The 20,057-nt window shown below is 35.9% G+C and overlaps 1 protein-coding gene across 9 annotated transcripts in view; it reads left to right on the plus strand.

Moving 5' to 3' along the window:
• Positions 1 to 20,057, plus strand: part of LARP1B (La ribonucleoprotein 1B) — a 139,128-nt gene that overhangs the window by 39,032 nt on the left and 80,039 nt on the right. For all 9 annotated transcript variants that reach the window (XR_011467465.1, XR_011467466.1, XM_070386509.1 and 6 more), the window contains exon 11: positions 2,121 to 2,486. Coding sequence is in view for 7 of the 9 variants with exons in the window: in XM_070386509.1 (XP_070242610.1) it covers positions 2,121 to 2,486 (366 nt within the window). In the remaining 2 variants the exon portion in view is untranslated. The remainder of the gene's footprint in view (positions 1 to 2,120; positions 2,487 to 20,057) is intronic.

Consider the following 20,057-nt stretch of genomic DNA (forward strand, 5'->3'; position numbering starts at 1 on the left):
ATGGCAGTTCTATTTCCAGTTTTTTAAGGAATCTCCAAACTGTTCTCCATAGTGGCTATACTAGTTTGCATTCCCATCAACAGTGTAAGAGGGTTCCCTTTTCTCCATGCTCTCTCCAGCATTTATTGTTGGTAGACTTTTTGATAGCAGCCATTCTGACTGGCGTGAGATGGTACCTCATTGTGGTTTTGATTTGCATTTCTCTGATAATGAGTGATGTTGAGCATCTTCTTATATGTTAGCCATCTGTATGTCTTCTTTGGAGAAATGTCTATTTAGTTCTTTGGCCCACTTTTTGATTGGGTCATTTATTTTTCTGGTATTGAGCTGTATGACCTGCTTGTATATTTTTGAGATTAATTCTTTGTCAGTTTTGTTTGCTGTTATTTTCTCCCATTCTGAAGGCTGTCTTTTTCACCTTGCTAATAGTTTCCTTTTTTGTGCAAAAGCTTTTAAGCTTAATTAGGTCCAATTTGTTTATTTTTGTTTTTATTTCTATTACTCTGGGAGGTGTGTCATAGAGGATCTTGCTGTGATTTATGTCTGTGAGTGTTCTGCCTATGTTCTCCTCTAGGAGTTTTATAGTTTCTGGTCTTACGTTTAGACCTTTAATCCATTTTGAGTTTATTTTTGTGTATGGTGTTAGAAAGTGTTGTAGTTTCATTCTTTTACAGGTGGTTGACCAGTTTTCCCAGCACCACTTGTTAAAGAGATTGTCTTTTCTCCATTGTATATCAAAAAGAGATTTTCTGAAGATCCTGATTAATTTCTGTATTTGTCATGGCAAATCTGGATAACTTGGGTGGATCATATCCTGGACTCATTGACAAAAATTTGTACCATATTTCATTTATTCCAAGATCTACATTTTTTCCTCCACATTAAAAAACTCTTTAACCCCTACTTTTTTTGTCTCTTCCTCATAAATTATAAAAAATTTATATATAAAATATAAATTTATATATAACTGATACCAAATAACAAAAGACTCTCTCCTTGCTTTATCATTATTAACAGTTTGGTGTTTTTCTAAGACTTTTTTCATGTTTTTGCAAATGTGAATAATAGGATATGTAGTTTTGTGTTTAATTATATTCACAGAGTGTTAAAACTTCCTTTTTTAAAAAAGTAAAAACTTCTATTTACTAGAATGTTGGCTCCATCAGGGCAGAATTGCTGTCATATTTATTGTTATAATCTCCTACCTACAACAGTACCCAGTTCACGTGAGGATCCAGATAATTATTGACCGAATGAATGAATATAGATTCACATGAATAGGAATTCTGGAGAGAACAATTGTCTTATTCTAGAAATAGGTGAATTAGCATTTACTGAAGGATAAGGATTGATCAGAGCATGGCATTAGAAGATGAGAACATTGAAAAATCTATTTCTTTGTGTTGAGAGTTTGAAAATCTAGATTGTTAGATTTTAGAGAATCTAAAATCTACAAATTTGGACTTTATATATGTCACCCAACAGTAAGCTATTTTACATTTTTCATGAGGGTGGAAATTCAATAATTCGGCGAGTGTTAGTGAATTTAACATGAAATTTTGAGGTAAAAAGATTGAGAATAGGGAGGATCATTGAATCTGGAAGTCCGAAGACCTTATTTTTTCTGGGAATAGCTCTGAAGTCCAGTGGTTAGGGCTCTGCGCTTTCATTGCTGGGGGCTTGGGTTTGAACCCTAGTCTGGCAACTAGGATCCCACATGATGTGCTACAAGACTACCTTGGTTGTCTAGTTCATACTCATAGACTAATTTTGAGTTTGTGAAGCAACAATGTCACATTTATAGGCCTTTTCTTCCCTCATCTGTAAAATAAGTTGGTATGCTGTAATGAATGTGCTAAGGATCATGCTAATTTTAGAGGAGTTTTTAGTATAATCTTTCTTTTATTCAGTTTTGTGGGTTTTTTTAGTCTTGAACTTAGTATTTAGCAATTGCTTACTATTTATTGGGCCAGAATAATACTGGCATGATTTTCTTTTACCAATTTGACTGTTAATCCAGTTATTGAACAGTCTTGATATTACTTACATTAACATTGTTATACAACATTTATTATAAAAGTGATAATATTTTTACATAAAATACCAATTCCTTCCTCTAGGAACCACCATCTCTTCCTGAAGAGGCATCAAATCAACTATATCTTCCAGATGAACAAGAACAAGAAGAACTTGATTTTTTCTTTGATGAAGAGATGGAACAAATAGAAGGTCAAAAAAACACATTTACTGATTGGTCTGATAATGATTCAGATTATGAAATTGATGATCAAGATTTAAATAAGATTTTGATTGTAACTCAGACACCTCCTTACATGAGAAAACATCCTGGAGGAGATCGAACAGGTTACCACATGTCTCAGGCAAAAATTACATCTGAACTTGCTAAAGTTATCAACGATGGTTTATATTATTATGAGCAGGATCTGTGGATGGAAGAATATGAAAACAAACACACAGCCATAAAGGTAATTGTTTATAGTCAACATCTTTCTATTGATACTTTGTTTTGATTGCATGTTGCTGCTTAGGTTTTCCTAAACTTGAGACCTTATTTTATGAAATTTTGAGTATAAATAAATTATATTTAATTTGAAAAATTCCTAGAAATATATTTACAACCTGAAAAAGTTATTTTATTAAAATGACAGTGAAAAACAAAAACAAAAATGACAGTGAATAAGTGCTTTCATTACCAAAAAATATTAGCACTCCCTGATTAAAAAAATCCTACCTTTTTTTTTAGGTGAAAGTAGTAAGAAGGCCTTTCCTCATTAGAAGAAATAAAAACTAAAGTTATGAGCTGGCTTAGTTTATATGCTCTTTACATATGTGGCTATAAGCATTCCAGCTGTGTGAGCAGGGCTTCAGAAAGTAGTTACTTTCGTTGCCCTTTGTGTGCTTCTCACTTTAGTCCATGGTGCATGTTCTGTGACAGTGGAACTCGTTGTTGACAAGTAGACAAGATTACACTATCTTTCCTTGTTGATCATTACTTTGTTGCAGGACCTGTTTGAAAGTTTGCTCCAGTTTTTCATCTTGAATTTCACCCAACCTCCTGGTACCTACACCGGTTACTAAGATAAAATATGAGAGTCTAGAGTAGTCTACTGGCTGTCTGCATTCCTTTTATATGACTTTTAGTGGTATAGACAGGGATTTAAAAGAATCTTTTTCTGCCATTAAATTGATTAGAAAATTCCCCAAAATTAAATATTTGTTTTGAGGTTAGAATAATGAGGAAAAGTTGTATAATATGCCAAATAGGAAAGAGATTTTAGAAATAGAGTTTTAGACAGAAAAGCCAGCCAACTCATGGTTGGACAGAACTGGCTGTGTGTGAAGCTTCATATCATCAAGAAGTGTGCTTTCTCCTTCTCAGTTCTTCTTCCCGGAATTTCCATCACTGCTTTTATCCTCTTGTCTCACCACTGCCTTTTTGAAGATCCTGCCTCAGGAATATGGTAGCTTGTCAGTAAATTGGAGCCTGAGCAATTCTCACAGTCCTACTGCTATGGGAAAGGAAGTATGTTTTTATAAAATTTCTTGGTTGAAATCTTAACTTCTATAAGAATTGTTACATTATTTGTGATACTTTAAATAACATCTAACTTAAATCCTTTTGGGAACAGAAAGAGATAGAAAATAAATTTACAATAGGTTAAGATTGCCCTACCTCCATTCCCTATTCCTCTATCCTGCATCGTTCTTCACCATCTGCCGTTCTGTGTATTGCACTTTTGATCATGTAAATGTCAGATCTGTGAGGAAGGGATTTTTGTCCTGTTTTTTTTGTATAGCCGTATCTCCAGTTGTAGCACAGTTGTTACAGTTTCTGATGCAAAGTAGTACTCAATTCATATTTGTTAAAATGCATAATGAATTACAGATTAAACATTATGAACTCACCAGAAGAACCTAACCTTTGTGTGTAATGTTGGTTTTAAGAGAAGATGTTTTCAGAGGTCCAGATAATGAAATTTCAAGTCACCTTGAAGCAAATGCTCTTGGCAGGTGACTATTTGCTTGAAAGTGTAGACAGCAGTAATTAAATTCAATTACCTCATCTGTTGCCTTAGCCAAAGAATATTGGTCCAGGGAAAAAAGTCTTGGCTATATGGTTCTTAAGCATTATGGGTCTGTTCATAATTATGTCTTACCTAATCCCTATTGTTTAACTTGTTCGTCTTTTCTCTAATTCTGTGCTCAGCATATACTTTCTCATTAGAATTGTACTTCTTCTGTGGTTCTGTATAGAGGGAGAGAAATCAGTTATTTAATTATTTATTATTCCTACTGTGTGTATGTGACACCATATTAGGTACTGGGCATGAAATGGAAAGATAACAGGATTTCTACATGCCTATTCTTACATATACTTGGGACAATAGACATTAAAATAAACCACAGTAAGTACCTGATCACAAATTAAGGTGCTGTTGAATTAGGCTATAAGGGAATGCTTGTGAGAAAGTCACAGTTATAGTGAGATAGAAAGTATAGGTAAGAATGAACCATGCAAATAAATAAACCATATTCTAGGAAAGGGGAATAACGAGTGTCAAGAATATGAGATGGGAAAGAATTTGGTATATTTGAGGAATTAAAAAAAGTGTTTATAGTATTTATACAAGAGAACAGTTATAGATATATAGGCATGTATCTGATCATAGAAGGTAACATGTGGGCCTTGTTAAGTAATTTGGAATTTACCTAAAGTTCAAATGGAGTACCTTGAAGAATTTTATACAGGTGACAGCATGTGATCTAATTTTTATTTTAGAAATACCACTTTGGTTACTATGGCAGAGAATGGATTAGATGGGGACAAGAGTGGCAGATGAAATTCAGTTGGGAGTCTATTAAAGTAGTCCAGGAGGTGTATGTTGGTAATTTAAGATAAATTGGTGGCAAAGGAAGTGTAGAAATTAGATGACCCAGGTCTGAATCTTAAGGAAGGACCATTTAGGAGTTGTATAGGAAACTGGTGTTGTGGAAGCTGAACACTGTCTTCATAAGGAGAGAATAATCAGATGTGCTGGAAGCTGGACAGATTGAGTTTAGGTATGAATGAAAAGAATGCCAAATTGGTAGGGTTGTTTGGTGATCATTTCTGACTTTGTGAAGGGAGTCTTGCTAAATCCATAAGCTATGTTGAAGTGTATGTACCAAAGAGTAGGTATAGGCCTTCTGTTTCTGACATGTCCTTATTGCTTAAAGACAGTTAAAATGGCCTGCTAATAAATGAGAAAATATGAACTTAAAATCCTTGCAGATCTGAAAGATAAGTTACCAGAATAAAACCAAAGAGGAGTAGAGGATTAAAACCAGTTTTGCCCGGGAGAGCATTTTGAAATTTGGATAGTTTGTGAAGTTCAGCTTTGCAAAAGCCACCCAAAATACAGAGTGAAAGGCAAACCTGTGGCCTAGTCAGAGTCAGGAGTTCTAATAGGAGTCCCTTCCCCTACTGAATTGGTACTTGAAAAACTATACCCTAGTGAAAGGGCACATAACTGCTTTCTCATCTGCTTCTCTGCTGCTGCTGCTAAGTCTCTTCAGTCATGTCCGACTCTTTGCGACCCCATAGATAGCAGCCCACCAGGCTCCCCCGTCCCTGGGATTCTCCAGGCAAGAACACTGGAGTGGGTTGCCATTTCCTTCTCCATTGCATGAAAGTGAAAAGTGAAAGTGAAGTCGCTCAGTCACGTCTGACTCAGCGACCCCATGGACTGCAGCCTACTGTGCTCCTCCGTCCATGGGATTTTCCAGGCAAGAGTACTGGAGTGGGGTGACATTGCCTTCTCCGATCTGCTTCTCTAGAGGACTACAAAGCATGTTTCCTTAGTTGTGCTGAGCAAGGTATCACATGTGAGAATGAACAGAATTAGCAAACAATAAGCCCATACCATGAAAAAATTTAGGTAGTAGAATTATTAAGCATAGTATAGAGTAACTGTGCTTACTATGTTTAAAGAATATCTGCAAGGAAAAAGAAATTCTAAAGAATAACCTTTGTAGAACTTTTGGAAGTAAAAACAGTTAAAGGCTAAAATTAAAAACTCAGTTAATTAAAGGGATTAACAACAGATTAGATACAATTAAAGGATCAGTGAACTGGAAGATAGGTTACAAGAAAGTATTCAGAAATCAATAGACAAAGAGATAAAATATATGAAAGAGGGTATAGAATGGTATTCTAGAAAGTCGTTGCTATTATTTGGTATATTTCAAATCTAGTTCTGTAAGTTAACATTTAATGGATTTTATTATAAATCTTTTTATTTTTGAGAAAAGTAAAAAGCAAGTGGAATATAGAGTGAAAAACATGGTCTAGGATAGATATTTATTCAGAGTTTCAGAAGAAAAGAGAGTAAATGGGACAGAGTCAGTGTTTTAAAAGGTAATACCTAGGACATTTTCTGAGCTGCAGAGAAGTACCAGAGTAGAGTAGCCAGGGAAAGAGTGGTTACTTTAAAGAAGAGTGGCTGGACAGTTAACTGACAGCTAACTTCTCACCAGTAACATTTGAATGCAACAGACCATGGAATAATGATGTTCATATAGCAAGGGAAAATAACTACCAACACATAATTGTATGCCTTGCAAAAATATCTTTCAAGTAAGAGAGTGCAATATAAGAGAAACTGCAGACAGCAGAACCTCATCAAAGGAATTTCAAAAATTGAAATAAAAGTGATTCCAGATGCCAGAGGTGCAGAAAGGAGTATAGAGCAAAGCAAGTGATAAATATGTAAATAAAACCTAAATAAATATTAACTTTATAAGATAATAACTGTCTTACAGATTAACATTAACACAAACTGAGAGAGTACTTAAAGATACTTTTGTGTCTGAAAAGAAGATAATTGATTATTTTTCAGTTTTAAAAGTTATTATTTTTCAGTTTGTAGGATACCCATTTAAAAATAAATGTCTTAATGGGCTACTGGTTAGAATGTAATATGGTTCAGCTATTTTGCGAAGCAGTTTGGCAGTTCTCAAAATGTTAAACAGAGTTATTATATGACCCAGGAATTCTATTCCTAGGTATATACATGAGAGAAATGACAACATATGTCCACACAAAAACTTGTACACAAATCTTAATTGCAGCATTATGAACGTGTAAAGAACTCAAATATTCTTTTCTGATGAATGGATAAATAAAGGTGGTATAGCCATACAATGTAACGTTATTTGGCAATAGAAAAAAGTGAATTTACTGATAATGCTACATGAAAACATCATGCTAAATAAAAGAAGCAAGTAACAAAGTAGTACATATGATAGGATTCTCTTCATCTGAAACCCAAAACAGAGAGAAATTAAATTGGTGGCTGCCTAGGGTGGATTTTGGGGTGAATAAAGAAAATAGTGACTGCTAGTGGATACTAGGTTTATTTTTGGAGTGATAAAAATGTTGAAATATTGATTATGATGGTAGTTGCAAAATTGTGTACTAAAAACAATTATACACTGGGATAGATTATACCATATTTGGATTTTATCTTAATGAAATGATTTTTAAATAAGTAAATGGAAAGACATCCTGCGTATATGGATTGGAAGACTGCTGCTGCTGCTGCTAAGTCGCTTCAATCATCTCCGACTCTGTGCGACCCCATAGACTGCAGCCCACCAGGCTCTGCCGTCCCTGGGATTCTCCAGGCAAGAACACTGGAGTGGGTTGCCATTTCCTTCTCCAATGCATGAAAGTGAAAAGTGAAAGTGAAGTCGCTCAGTCGTGTCCAACTCTTAGCGACCCCATGAACTGTGGCCTACCAGGCTCCTCCATCCATGGGATTTTCCAGGCAGGAGTACTGGAGTGGGGTGCCATTGCCTTCTCCAATCGATTGGAAGACAGTACTACCTAAAGTGATCTACAGATTCAGCGCAATCCCTGAATGACAATTTTTGCAGGAATAGGATAACAGATAATGAAATTTATATGGAATCTCATGAGAGCCTGAAGAACCAAAGACAGTATTTACAAAGAAGAAATAAAGTTGGAAATCTCATGCTGTTGATTTCAAAATACATTTCAAAACTACAGTAATCAAAACAGTGTCACTGGCATAAAGATAGACATAGACAAATGGAATTATAGAGCCCAGAAACAAACCCTTGAGTTGACTCTATGGTGTAATGATTTTGAACTTGAATGCCAAGACCACAGAATGGGGAAAGGACAACCTCTTCAACAAATGGTGTTGGGGAAACTGAATATTCACATGCAAAAGAATGAAGATAGGCCCTTACTGTATCACCATAATACCTAAAAATTTTAATAACAGATTAGAGACTAAAACCTAAAACCCAAAGTCTTTAGAAGAAAACATAGGAGTGAAACCTTGGAACATTTGATTTGACAGTGATTTTTTGTATATAATACCAAAAGCACATGTGAAAAAAACAAAAATGGACAAGTTGGAATTCATGAAAATCAAAAACTTATGTGTATTAACAGACACAAAACAGGATGAAAGGACAGTCTGCAAAACAACAAAATATTTGCTTATCATAACTGATAAGATATTAATACTATTGAATGTAGAAAGAAACCCAACAACTCAACAAAATAACTCAGTTTAGAAAATGTCGTAGGACTCAAATGGATGTTTTTCCAAAAATAATATTCAGATGGCCAATAAGCACATGAAAGTATGCTCAGCATCATTACTCAACAAGGGAAATACAAATCAAAATCAAATGAGTTAGCACCTCAAACTAATTAGGATGGCTACTTTCAAAATAAAAGGCAAAACACAGAAAATTTGTTGGAGAGGGTGTGAAGAAATTGAAACCTTGCATTGGTGGTGGAAACATAAAATAGTATAGCTCCTATGGGAAACAGCATGGCAGTTACAAAACTCAAGAGCAGCAGTATTTACAATAGCTAAAAAGTGAAAACAACCCAAAATGTCCATTATCAGATGAATTGATAAACAAAATGGTGGTGTATAGGTGCAATGGGGTATTATTCAACTTTCAAAAGGAAGAAGGACATCTGTCACATGCTACTACAGCGATAGTCAAGATACGCTAAATGAAATGAGTCACTGAGACATACAGTATGATTCCAGTTATATGAAGTACTAAAGTAGTGAAGTTCATAGAAGCAGGAGTAGAGTGGTGGTCATGGGGTGAGGGGAAATGGGGAGCTATTAAATGGAATAGAATTTCAATTTTGCTTAATAAAAATAGTTTGGTATTTGTTCCACAACATGGTGAATATACTTAACACTACAGAACTATACACTTAAGATGGTTAAGGTGGTAAATTTTGTTATTTGCTTTTTTTTAACCGCAATTAAAGGTGAAAATTATAAAAGAAACCCAGCCACTTATCAAGTAAATAAAAAGTAAAGAAAAAAACTTTGGTACATATATTAATATCAGACAGAATAAGCTTACAAATTAGACTTGAAGACAAAAAGAATTACTAGTGCTAGAGAGTGTCTTTTTAAATAATGATTAAAAGTGAAGAAATTCATCAGAAAAGTGTAACTTAAAATTTGATGTATTTAATGCAGAATATTCAAATATGTGAAGCAAAAAGTTAATAGAACAAATCTAGTCATAGTGGCTTAATTTACCTCCTAAGTAAATAAGGAATGTTCAAGTAATTTAAAAAGAATAATTTGATAAACAACTCTGTACCTAGCAACTGCAGAGTATAGCAAATTTTTAAGCATAATACATAAAACATAATAATGCATAAAACACATTAGAATTAAAATAATTTGGTGTTTATTAATAGAAATAAAACCCTTTTTGTTTTGGAACAAAGCTATATTTTATAAATAACTCACCAAGGAAGAAATCATAGTGAAAATTAGAAAATCTAAGTGGCATGTTAGCAAAATTTTAAAGGTGCACCTAGAGAGATAAGACTTAAATGCAAATATTAGGTAAAATGCTTGAAATCAATAAACCAATCACCGTTATTATTTTTTCTGTATAAAAATTTTCCCCCAAGTCTCAAAGCCTTAAAATAAAAATTTCTCACACTGCTTGATAGGGGCTGCTGCAAGTGTGTGTGTGTGGTTCTGTTTGATTGGTATTCATTCTGAACGAGGAGCCCTTATACAGCATTTGCTCATTCATTCATATAGCAGATGGGGTGAACAGGAGGATGAGCTAAAGTGTACTATTGTGTTCAAAATTGCTGCTTTTGTGGGTTTTATGTATATTTACTCAGTCCACTGGCTAAGGCAAATCACACGGCTAAGTGTATGGGCTGGAGTTGTATATGCTCAAATGAGATGAAAGGCAATTACATGGTCCTTTAATCTAGGAAATTCGGGCTGTGAACAATAATATTAATAGAATCTACTATAGATTTTATAAAGCTAGAAATTTCTCATGAAGTTACAAAAATTAGCAAAATAAAGTTCCATAAGTTCAGTTCGGTTCAGTCACTCAGTCGTGTCCAACTCTGCGATCCCATGGACTGCAGCACACCAGCGTGATGGACACTCCCTGTCCATCGTCATCTCCCGGAGTTCATTCAAACTCACGTCCATTGAATCAGTGATGCCATCCAGCCATGTCATCCTCTGTCGTCCCCTTTTCCTCCTGCCCCGAATCCCTCCCAGCATCAGAGCCTTTTCCAATGAGTCAACTCTTCGCATGAGGTGGCCAAAGTACTGGAGTTTCAGCTTTAGCATCATTCCTTCCAAAGAACACCCAGGGCTGATCTCCTTTAGAATGGACTGGTTGGATCTTCTTGCAGTCCAAGGGACTCTCAAGAGTCTTCTCCAACACCACAGTTCAAAAGCATCAATTCTTCTGTGCTCAGCTTTCTTCACAGTCCAACTCTCACATCCATACATGACTACTGGAAAAACCATAGCCTTGACTAGACAGGCCTTTGTTGGCAAAGTAATGCCTCTGCTTTTTAATATGCTGTCTAGGCTGGTCATAACTTTCCTGCCAAGAAGTAAGCATCTTTTAATTTCATGGCTGCAGTCACCCTCAGCAGTGATTTTAGAGCCCCCCAAAATAAAGTCTGACACTGTTTCCACTGTTTGCCCATCTATTTCCTATGAAGTGATGGAACCGGATGCCATGATCTTCGTTTTCTGAATGTTGAGCTTTAAGCCAACTTTTTCTCTCTCCTCTTTCACTTTCAACAAGAGGCCCCTCAGTTCTTCTTCACTTTCTGCCATAACAGTGGTGTCATCTGCATATCTGAGGTTATTGATATTTCTTCTGGAAATCTTGATTCCAGCTTGTGCTTCCTCCAGCCCAGCGTTTCTCATGGTATAATCTGCATATAAGTTAAATAAGCAGGGTGACAATATACAGCCTTGACGTACTCCTTTTCCTATTTGGAACCAGTCTGTTGTTCCATGTCCAGTTCTAACTTGCTTCCTGACTGCATACAGATTTCTCAAGAGGCAGGTCAGGTGGTCTGGTATTCCCATCTCTTTAAGAATGTTCCACAATTTATTGTGATCCACACAAAGGCTTTGGCATAGTCAATAAAGCAGAAATAGATGTTTTTCTGGAACTCTCTTGCTTTTCCAGTGATCCAGCGAATGTTGGCAATTTGATCTCTGGTTCCTCTGTCTTTTCTAAAACCAGCTTGAACATCTGGAAGTTCACGTATTGTTGAAGCCTGGGCTTGGAGAATTTTGAGCATTACTTTGCTAGCATGAAACTTCCATAAAAGTATATGGAAAGAAATAATTGATCTAAAAGAGGTTTTAATCATATAATTATTTGAGAAAACTAAGATTACACTTAGACAAAATAGAGGAAAATGTACATTTTTAGCTGCAGTGAAAGTGGGAGTGTACTTATTGATTGTGGAGAAATTTTTATTTTTAAAAGTACTTCAGACCTATAATTTGAACATTTAAATTCAGACAAGGGAAATTTTCTAGAAAAATATGTAAATTACCAAAACTGACTAGAAAAGAATATAAGTTGCTAAAGACCATTTAAATAATCTTCAAACTTTGATTTAACTTAGGTTTATTAGCAAGTTCTTCTAAAATTGAAATAATTTCAGCCATGCACAGTTTCCAGTGACTAATAGTAAATATTCAAATATTTGTTGAGTAGCTGAGGTGAAAAGAGGAAATATTTGATTCATTTTATGAAAAGAACATAACCTTGATACTAACACCTGAAGAGAATATGAATGAGAAATTCATGAAAATACAAATGATGGTCTTGTAAGATTTTATTTTATGATAATATGAAACAACCATGAAAGAATCTATATATTTTCTATGGCAGCCATGACACATTACTATGAATTTGGCAGCTATAAAACAACATGAGTTTATCATTTAATTTTATAAATCAGAAGTCTAAGTGAGCTCAGCCAGTTTCTCTACTCTGAGCCTACAAGAAAAATCTTGGGCTCTTATCTGTACTTTTATGTGAGAAATTACTTCCAAGTTCATTCAGATCATTTGCAGAATTCAGTTCTTTGTGGCTCCATGTAGAGTGAGGTCCGTCATTTCCATTTTGGCAGACTGATGCCTCTCAACTTCGTTAGAACACCTGTGTTCTTGGTCAGATTGCACTGTCACTCTTTAAATCAGCAGCAATCGGTGGAACCCTGCTTTGAATCTTTCTTGCCACATCTCTTTTTGCCTGTAGTTGGAGAAACTTTTCTGCATAATAAGATCACTCAGAAAGTCTTAGTTACATCTGCAAAATCCTTTTTGTCATGTATGCAATGTAGTTACATGTTGTGGAGATTGGGATCTGTACATCTATGAGAGACCCTTCTGCCTAGTATAAGGTAGATCTTTAAAAGGATACATCACACTTTTAAGGACAGCATTATAATACTTTTTAAGTTTTTAGTGAAGACACAAATGAGAGAAATACCAAAGTTCATGTTTGAAAAATCAATGTGATAAAGAAGGTGATTTTCCCCAAATGGATTGAAAGGTCAATTACATTCCAATAAATATTTCAACAGTGTTGTTTTTTTTTTTTAAGGAATTTTATAAACTGATTCTAAAATTTATATGGAAATGTAACGGACAGGAAACTCATCACACTCCTAAAAGTGAGGCAACTTGTTTTTATTAAATTAAAGGTATGATTTATTAAATTAAAGATATGAGATAGACTAGGAATGAAATAGGAAGTACAGAAACAATTGGATCCATCTGTGCACACTTGGCAAATGACAGGATTATGTATCAAAGAGATCTGATTTTTAATAAATAGTACTGGAAAAGGGGAAAAAGTGAAATTACAGACTAATGGCTTACAGTGTCATTCATATCAGTGAAGGGCAAAAACATTATTAATGGATAACAGTACAAGGTCTTAATGCACTCAGAGTAGGGAAAAGTTTCTTGAATGGACACAAAAATCACAATCTTAAATGACAAGATTGGTAAATTTAAAAAAAGGGTTTTTCATTAAACATCAAAGAGAGGGCATACATAGTCCACAAAGTGAAGAAGAGATGGTTCTCATTCATTATTTGATAGATATTATAAAACAAATGTATATAGAAGTTAAAAAATAAAAAAACACTGAAAGAGCCAGTAAAAACTAGTTATGAGACATGAACAAATGTTTCACAAAAGAGGAAGTCCAATGATTGAAATTATGAAAAGGTCTTCAAAGTTATTAATAAAGAAGTTTCATTGTAAAAAGCACATTAGCAAAGTTAAAACATCAGGCAGAAGTGTTTGGGAGTATTTAGAAGGAGAACTTCATTAATCCGTCTATGGTAATGCCAAATATAGAACTTTACCCTATGCTTACCATCTCTACTCAATATGCTCTTGGGTTGCATTGTTCAAATGTCATAGCTGTTATAACCACACGTGGTTATTGAGTCCTCAAAATGTGGATAGTCTAAAATGAGATGTGCTTTAAATGTACAGTTTAAAGTCTTAGTAAGAAAAAAGAATGTAAAAAACCCTCAATTTTTTAAATAATCACACTGAAATGATAATACGTTTGGTTAGGTAAAATAGTAAAATATTTGCTCTTTTATTTTTTTCTTTTTTTAATTTAATTTTATTTAACTTTACAATATTGTATTGGTTTTGCCATATATCAAACTGAATCTGCCACAGGTATACATGTGTTCCCCATCCTGAACCCTCCTCCCTCATCCCTCCCCATACCATCCCTCTGAGTCGTCCCAGTGCACCAGCCCCAAGCATCCAGTACTGTGCATCGAACCTGGACTGGTGACTCATTTCATATATGATATTATACATATTTCAATGCCATTCTCCCAAATCATCCCACCCTCTCCCTCTCCCACAGAGTCCAAAAGACTGTTCTATACATCAGTGTCTCTTTTGCTGTCTCGTATACAGGGTTATTGTTACCACCTTTCTAAATTCCATATATATGCGTTAGTATACTGTATTGGTGTTTTTCTTTCTGGCTTACTTCACTCTGTATAATAGGCTCCAGTTTCATCCACCTCATTAGAACTGATTCAAATGTATTCTTTTTAATGGCTGAGTAATACTCCATTGTATACATGTACCACAGCTCTTTTAACAAACCTTTTTAAAAACTGTTTTTAAAACTTTATTTAAGCTATAGCATGCAGCACACTAGATCTTAGTTCCCCAACCAGGGATTGAACCTGTATCCCCTGCATTGGATGTATGGAGTCTTAACCACTGGACAGCCAGGAAAGCCCCTAAAAAACCTTTTTAATGTAGCTACTAGAAAACTTTACATTGTGATTTTCGGTATGTATGTATTGAACAGTACTTCTCTAGCAGAACCCAAGAAATGTTCATCAGGAACAATATGTAACAGTATAGCAAAATTATTCATTAAATTCACAAACTGGAAATAACCAAAATGTCCAGCAGCAATTGACTGGATATGTTGTGGTACAGTAAACAATGTGATACTATATAGTAGTAAAAATGAGTGTCAGGTAGTACACATCTTTGTTAATCTAGAAAACAATGGTGAGTACAAGAAGTTACGTACAGTTGCTAACAGATTATGATTCCATAAAGCTCTTGAGAACAAGTCAATTCAAAGGTGCATTTTGTAGAAATATGTACAAGTATACATATAAGATAATATAAAGAAAAAGTCTGGGATAATTATCATGTAAGTCAGGGTTTGAGTTGTTTCTGTGGGGAATAAAATACACAGGGTTTCCAGTGTACTAACAGTGTTATGTTTCTAGTAGCTTTTACATACTAGTTTTCTAAACAAGTTGCGCATGTATGTATAACACATTTTCTTATGTGGCATATTTTATGACAATGCAAAGAACAAGCTAGCATGAATGGGAATGTGTGGGACAAGAAGAGGTAAGCCAAAGATGAGTTATTTACTTCTTGGAACTGCAAGGTTGTTCTTGGGCTAAAATCAAGGTTTGATTGGCCCTCCCCACCCCCTCCTTTTTTAAACTTAAATTTTTTTTGAAGTATAGTTGAGTTACAATATTGTGTTATTTTTCAGGTGTAATGTTGAACCTGTTCTCATTTTTTGTATACAGCTATTTGTATTCCTGTTCAGCAGTCTCCTTTGGGTGGTGGTGTAAAGCTATATGTTGTTGAAGGCTTCATTAACAGATTTAAAGATAGGGCTTTCTTTGAAGAGACAGGCGGCTGGGCTTCTGCATCTTGTCACTTATATTGCTGGCTGGCTTCTGGGCTTGTGAGGGTCAAGAGTTGTCCAGTCTACTCTCTCTCATGATACCTCTCCCTAATGAGAAATCTTGAGTTTGAAACTGCAGAACAAAGGAGAGAAACCATTACAACCTGTTCTTCTGTCATTATACCCTCTGTCCAAGTTGCTTGTGCGGAAACCTAAACATGCTCATGCCTTTTTTTCCTAGCATTTCAGGAAGAATCTTCAAATTAGAAGCTTTTGAATTACACTGGTCAGTCAGTCAGTCTCATCTTTAGGCTTATAGCATTTGCTGTTGTGCATTATGTCAGTTTTGCCCAGTACTTCTTCGAGGATTATGTGAAGTTAACACAGGTCTATGTGTCAGTTTCCAGAGTTCTCCTTGGCTTTCCTGCCTTTGTATTGTATGATAGAACATACTCAGTTTTGCTGGATGACTGAGACCATCAGCAGGCTCATTGCTGAGAGGGTAGACTGGAATAGGCTCTCTTCTGCCATGACTTATTCTGAATGTGTGAAGCCTAAAGCCTTGGGAGACCTGATGGCTGTAACTGTGTAGATTACTTTGCTGCCTTCTGTTGCATTTCCCTTACAAATACAAGCAGGTCTTTGTATTTGTTGCACATGGTAAGAGAAACTTCAGTTGTGGTGATATCTTTGGTATATAGCTGGAAGTGGTGTACAAATTCACCAGGAGATGCCACATCTTCACTTGGCAGACAGAAACATGACATCATATTGACTTGGCAAGCGGAGAGTCACCACCACCATTTGAGCTGTTCCTCTTCTCACTAGAGAAGGACACCAACTTGGGAACCTCTCTGGCAATAGCCGGGGACTGTTCTTGACCAGGAGTCAACTTGTGTGCAAGTTTCACTGTGTGCAATTCTGGACCAAAAATTAACTTCTCTGAACTTCAAATGGGGATCATTCTTTTTTTTTTTTTCCAGATGAGGATCATTCTCGTCTTCTTTACCTCACTGGGTTTTAAAGACTTAAAAATATATATTTTGTTTATTTATTTATTTGGCTGTATCAGGTCTTAGTTGAGGCAGGTGAACTCTAACATTGCATCATCTGGGATCTAGTTCTATGACCTGAAACCCTTGAATTGGGACTGCAGAATCTTAGCTACTGGATCACCAGGGAAATTGCTTTTAAGACTTTTGAAAACTGAAAGACTGAGCGTGTGTGACAAAGAACAAAGGCCATATGGTTATGTGGAGGAATAATGATACAAATGGAGGTGAGATCAGGAATTTAAAGACAATGCCGAAACTTCAGGCATTACATAGAAATTGTGACATCAAAGTGCAGTCTGTAGAGGTCTTCCCCTCTACAGGCACTGTGAAAGTGAAAGTGTTAGTCACTCAGCCATGTCCGACTCTTTGTGAGTCCATGAACTATAGCCCTCCAGACTCCTCTGTTCATGGAGTTTTCCAGGCAAGAATACTGGAGTGGGTTGCCAATTCCTTCTCCAGGGGATCTACTTGACCCGGGGTAGATTGGGTCACCTGCATTGCAGGCAGATTCTGAGCCACCAGGGAAGTACTATAGGGTCTGATATTTTCATAATTCCTTTTGTGTTGTGTATTTTAAAATGCAAAACTCTTAATTTTTCCTCCTAATATCTTTCTTTGAAAGACTTCCTCAAATTTACTTTCAACATGAGGCCCCATATCAACTGTAGTCATTCTGTCTTTAGAAATGGTTTTGATTTGACTTCTCCCTGCTGAAGAGACAAGTGAATTACACCTAATTTTAGCTCACTGTTTAATTCCAGCCAAAGCCCCTGCACAAGTCAGTTCCTTATTTTAATACACATACTTCAAATATGGTTTGATTTCAAGTTCAGTCGCTCAGTCGTGTCTGACTCTGCGACCCCATGGACTGGAGCACGCCAGGCCTCTTTGTCCATTACTAACTTCCAGAATTTACTCAAACTCGTGTCCAGTTCTTCAGCACTCAGCCTTCCTTACAGTGCAACTATCACATCCATACTAGATGGACCTTTGTTGGCAAAGTAATGTCTCTGCTTTTTAATATGCTGTGTAGGTTGGTCATAATTTTTCTTCCAAGGAGCAAGCATCTTTTAATTTCATGGCTGCAGTCACCATCTGCAGTGATTTTGGAGCCCCCCCAAATAAAGTCTCTCACATGTTTCCATTGTTTCCCCATCTATTTGCCAAGAAGTGATGGGACCAGATGCCATGATCTTAGTTTTCTGAATGTTGAGGTTTAAGCCAACTTTTTCACTCTCCTCTTTCACTTTCTTTCATCAAGAGGCTCTTTAGTTCTTCTTTGCTTTCTGCCCTAAGGGTGGTGTCATCTGCATATCTGAGGTTATTGATATTTCTCCCGGCAATCTTGATTCCAGCTTGTGCTTCATCCTGTCCAGCATTTCTCATGATGTATTCTGCATATAAGTTAAATAAGGAGAGTGAAAATATACAGCCTTGATACAGTATGGTAGCTTTGTTTTAAGTTAACTTTCTTTGCCAGGAATTCATTCATTAACATATGTTTGAGTACCTGCTGTGTGTTGGGGGCTAGGAATGTGGTATTTCAGGATGGTGACATTGGTGAAAGTGTGGATGGATATAATTAATTCAGAAAATCTAGATAATAGATAACTGCCATCCATGATTGACCGTTGAATTTAGTTATGAGCTGCTTCATAAATAGGAAATAAGAAACTTGCTGATTTATCACAGTGGAGCAGTTAAGGGAAAAGCCTGAATGAAGAAATGACAAGTGGAAGAATGTAATACATTCAGATATATGTAAGTATTGAATATTACATTAGCAATATAATATGAATATTGAAGCTCGGTATAATTTATTGGAGAAATGGCAGTGCCTAAAAGTGTTGCTGAGTCCAAGCTTGCTCAGTTGGCCACACAACAGGCCAATAAATCCCCGAGACATGTTGAGGCAAGGAATATGACTATTTGGAAAGTAAGCTGACAGAGAAAATGACAGACTAATGTCTCAAAGTAAGCATCTTGTTACTGACTCTCGATGCCAGATTCTTTTATAGAGTCATAGAAAGAGAAGCAATGAGGAGCTAAAGTCAAAAGGCAGAATAGGGAAGGAGAGGCAGTGAGGAAGAAAAGTAAAAAGAGTCTTCAGTCTTGCAAAACATCTCCTGGAAGGGTCAGCCTTTGGAAGGGACGTGTTAATCTCTTCTTTTTGTTGTAGCTATTCACGGGTGGGCAGGGGAGACTATCTCTCTATGAGCTGAACAAAGGCTTTTTAGTTTAACAACCAGGCAGTGGGGCAGGGTCCTCTGAGGCAGGCCATTTTATGTATGATTGTAGTAACAAAAGAAACAAAAAGCAAGTCAAAGAAGCAGGATTGGTTTTTCCCTGCAACAAAAGGAGATAAGGAGTCAAAGTTTTGTGTGTGTGTATTTGTGTATGAATATATTTTTAAAGATTGGAAAGCACTGGAACATTTTATATGGTTATGGGAATGGTCCAGTGGAATGGGAGAGTTGAGGATATAAAAGGAAATAGAAAATGGAGCTAAATTCTTCAGGTTGTGAAACTGGATAAGATTCAGAGCATATGGATCAGAATTCATCAGCCTTGGCCCTGTTGACATTTGGAACAAGGTAATTCTTTCATGGGAGCTATCCTGTGCAACAAAGAATGGTTAGCATCATCCCTGGCCTTTACCCACTAGATACCAGAAGTACCCCACCCCCATGACAATTTTAAAAAATGTACCTTGAAGAGAGTTATGTGCACAGAATCATCTCTAGTTGAGAGTAATTGATATAGAAGTATTGGTCTTTTAAAGAAAGGCTTTGGGTTCTTTACCTGGAGGGAAGAAATAGAACATGAGCGTGTAGATGGGTTTGTAGATTAGTTGGTAATAAAAGTAATTTTCTTCTCATGATTTTACCCTTCTCAATGAAATGAGTCAGGGTTATGTGGTTGGTCAAAGGGTCGAGAGTGACAAAGTTAAAAAGTCATTTTTGTAGAACGGGAAATAAAGGTTCTTGGAAAAATCAAAGATTTCTGGTGAGCAGTGGGAGGGCTACAGACTATTTTTGTTGCAGAAATTTTACTAGAGAGGCTTTAGACCAAAGAGACCAGACAGGAAAATGGAGGACAGTACCAAGATACTTTTTGATTTATTTCTAAAAATGGTAGATAAGATCCTGTCTCGATCTTACTTGGTCATGAACATTTAAAGCTGTTAACTTCTTGAAACTTTCTGACTTTCCCATTACACCATATTTTCTTGCCTTTCCTTCTACTTCTGTAGCCATTCTTTTTTCAGTCAGATTTACAATTATCTTCCATCTGTTCCTTAATTTTCAGCAATTTCTAGTTTATGACTTAAGCCCTCTATATTCTTACTGTTAACTGCTCTCCCTAAGCACTCTTTCTACTCAGGACTCTATTACCACTGTTTTTTTAAAT

The sequence above is a fragment of the Bos mutus genome, chromosome 17 (assembly GCF_027580195.1).
Source record: "Bos mutus isolate GX-2022 chromosome 17, NWIPB_WYAK_1.1, whole genome shotgun sequence".
In the NCBI taxonomy this organism is placed as follows: Eukaryota; Metazoa; Chordata; class Mammalia; order Artiodactyla; family Bovidae; genus Bos; species Bos mutus.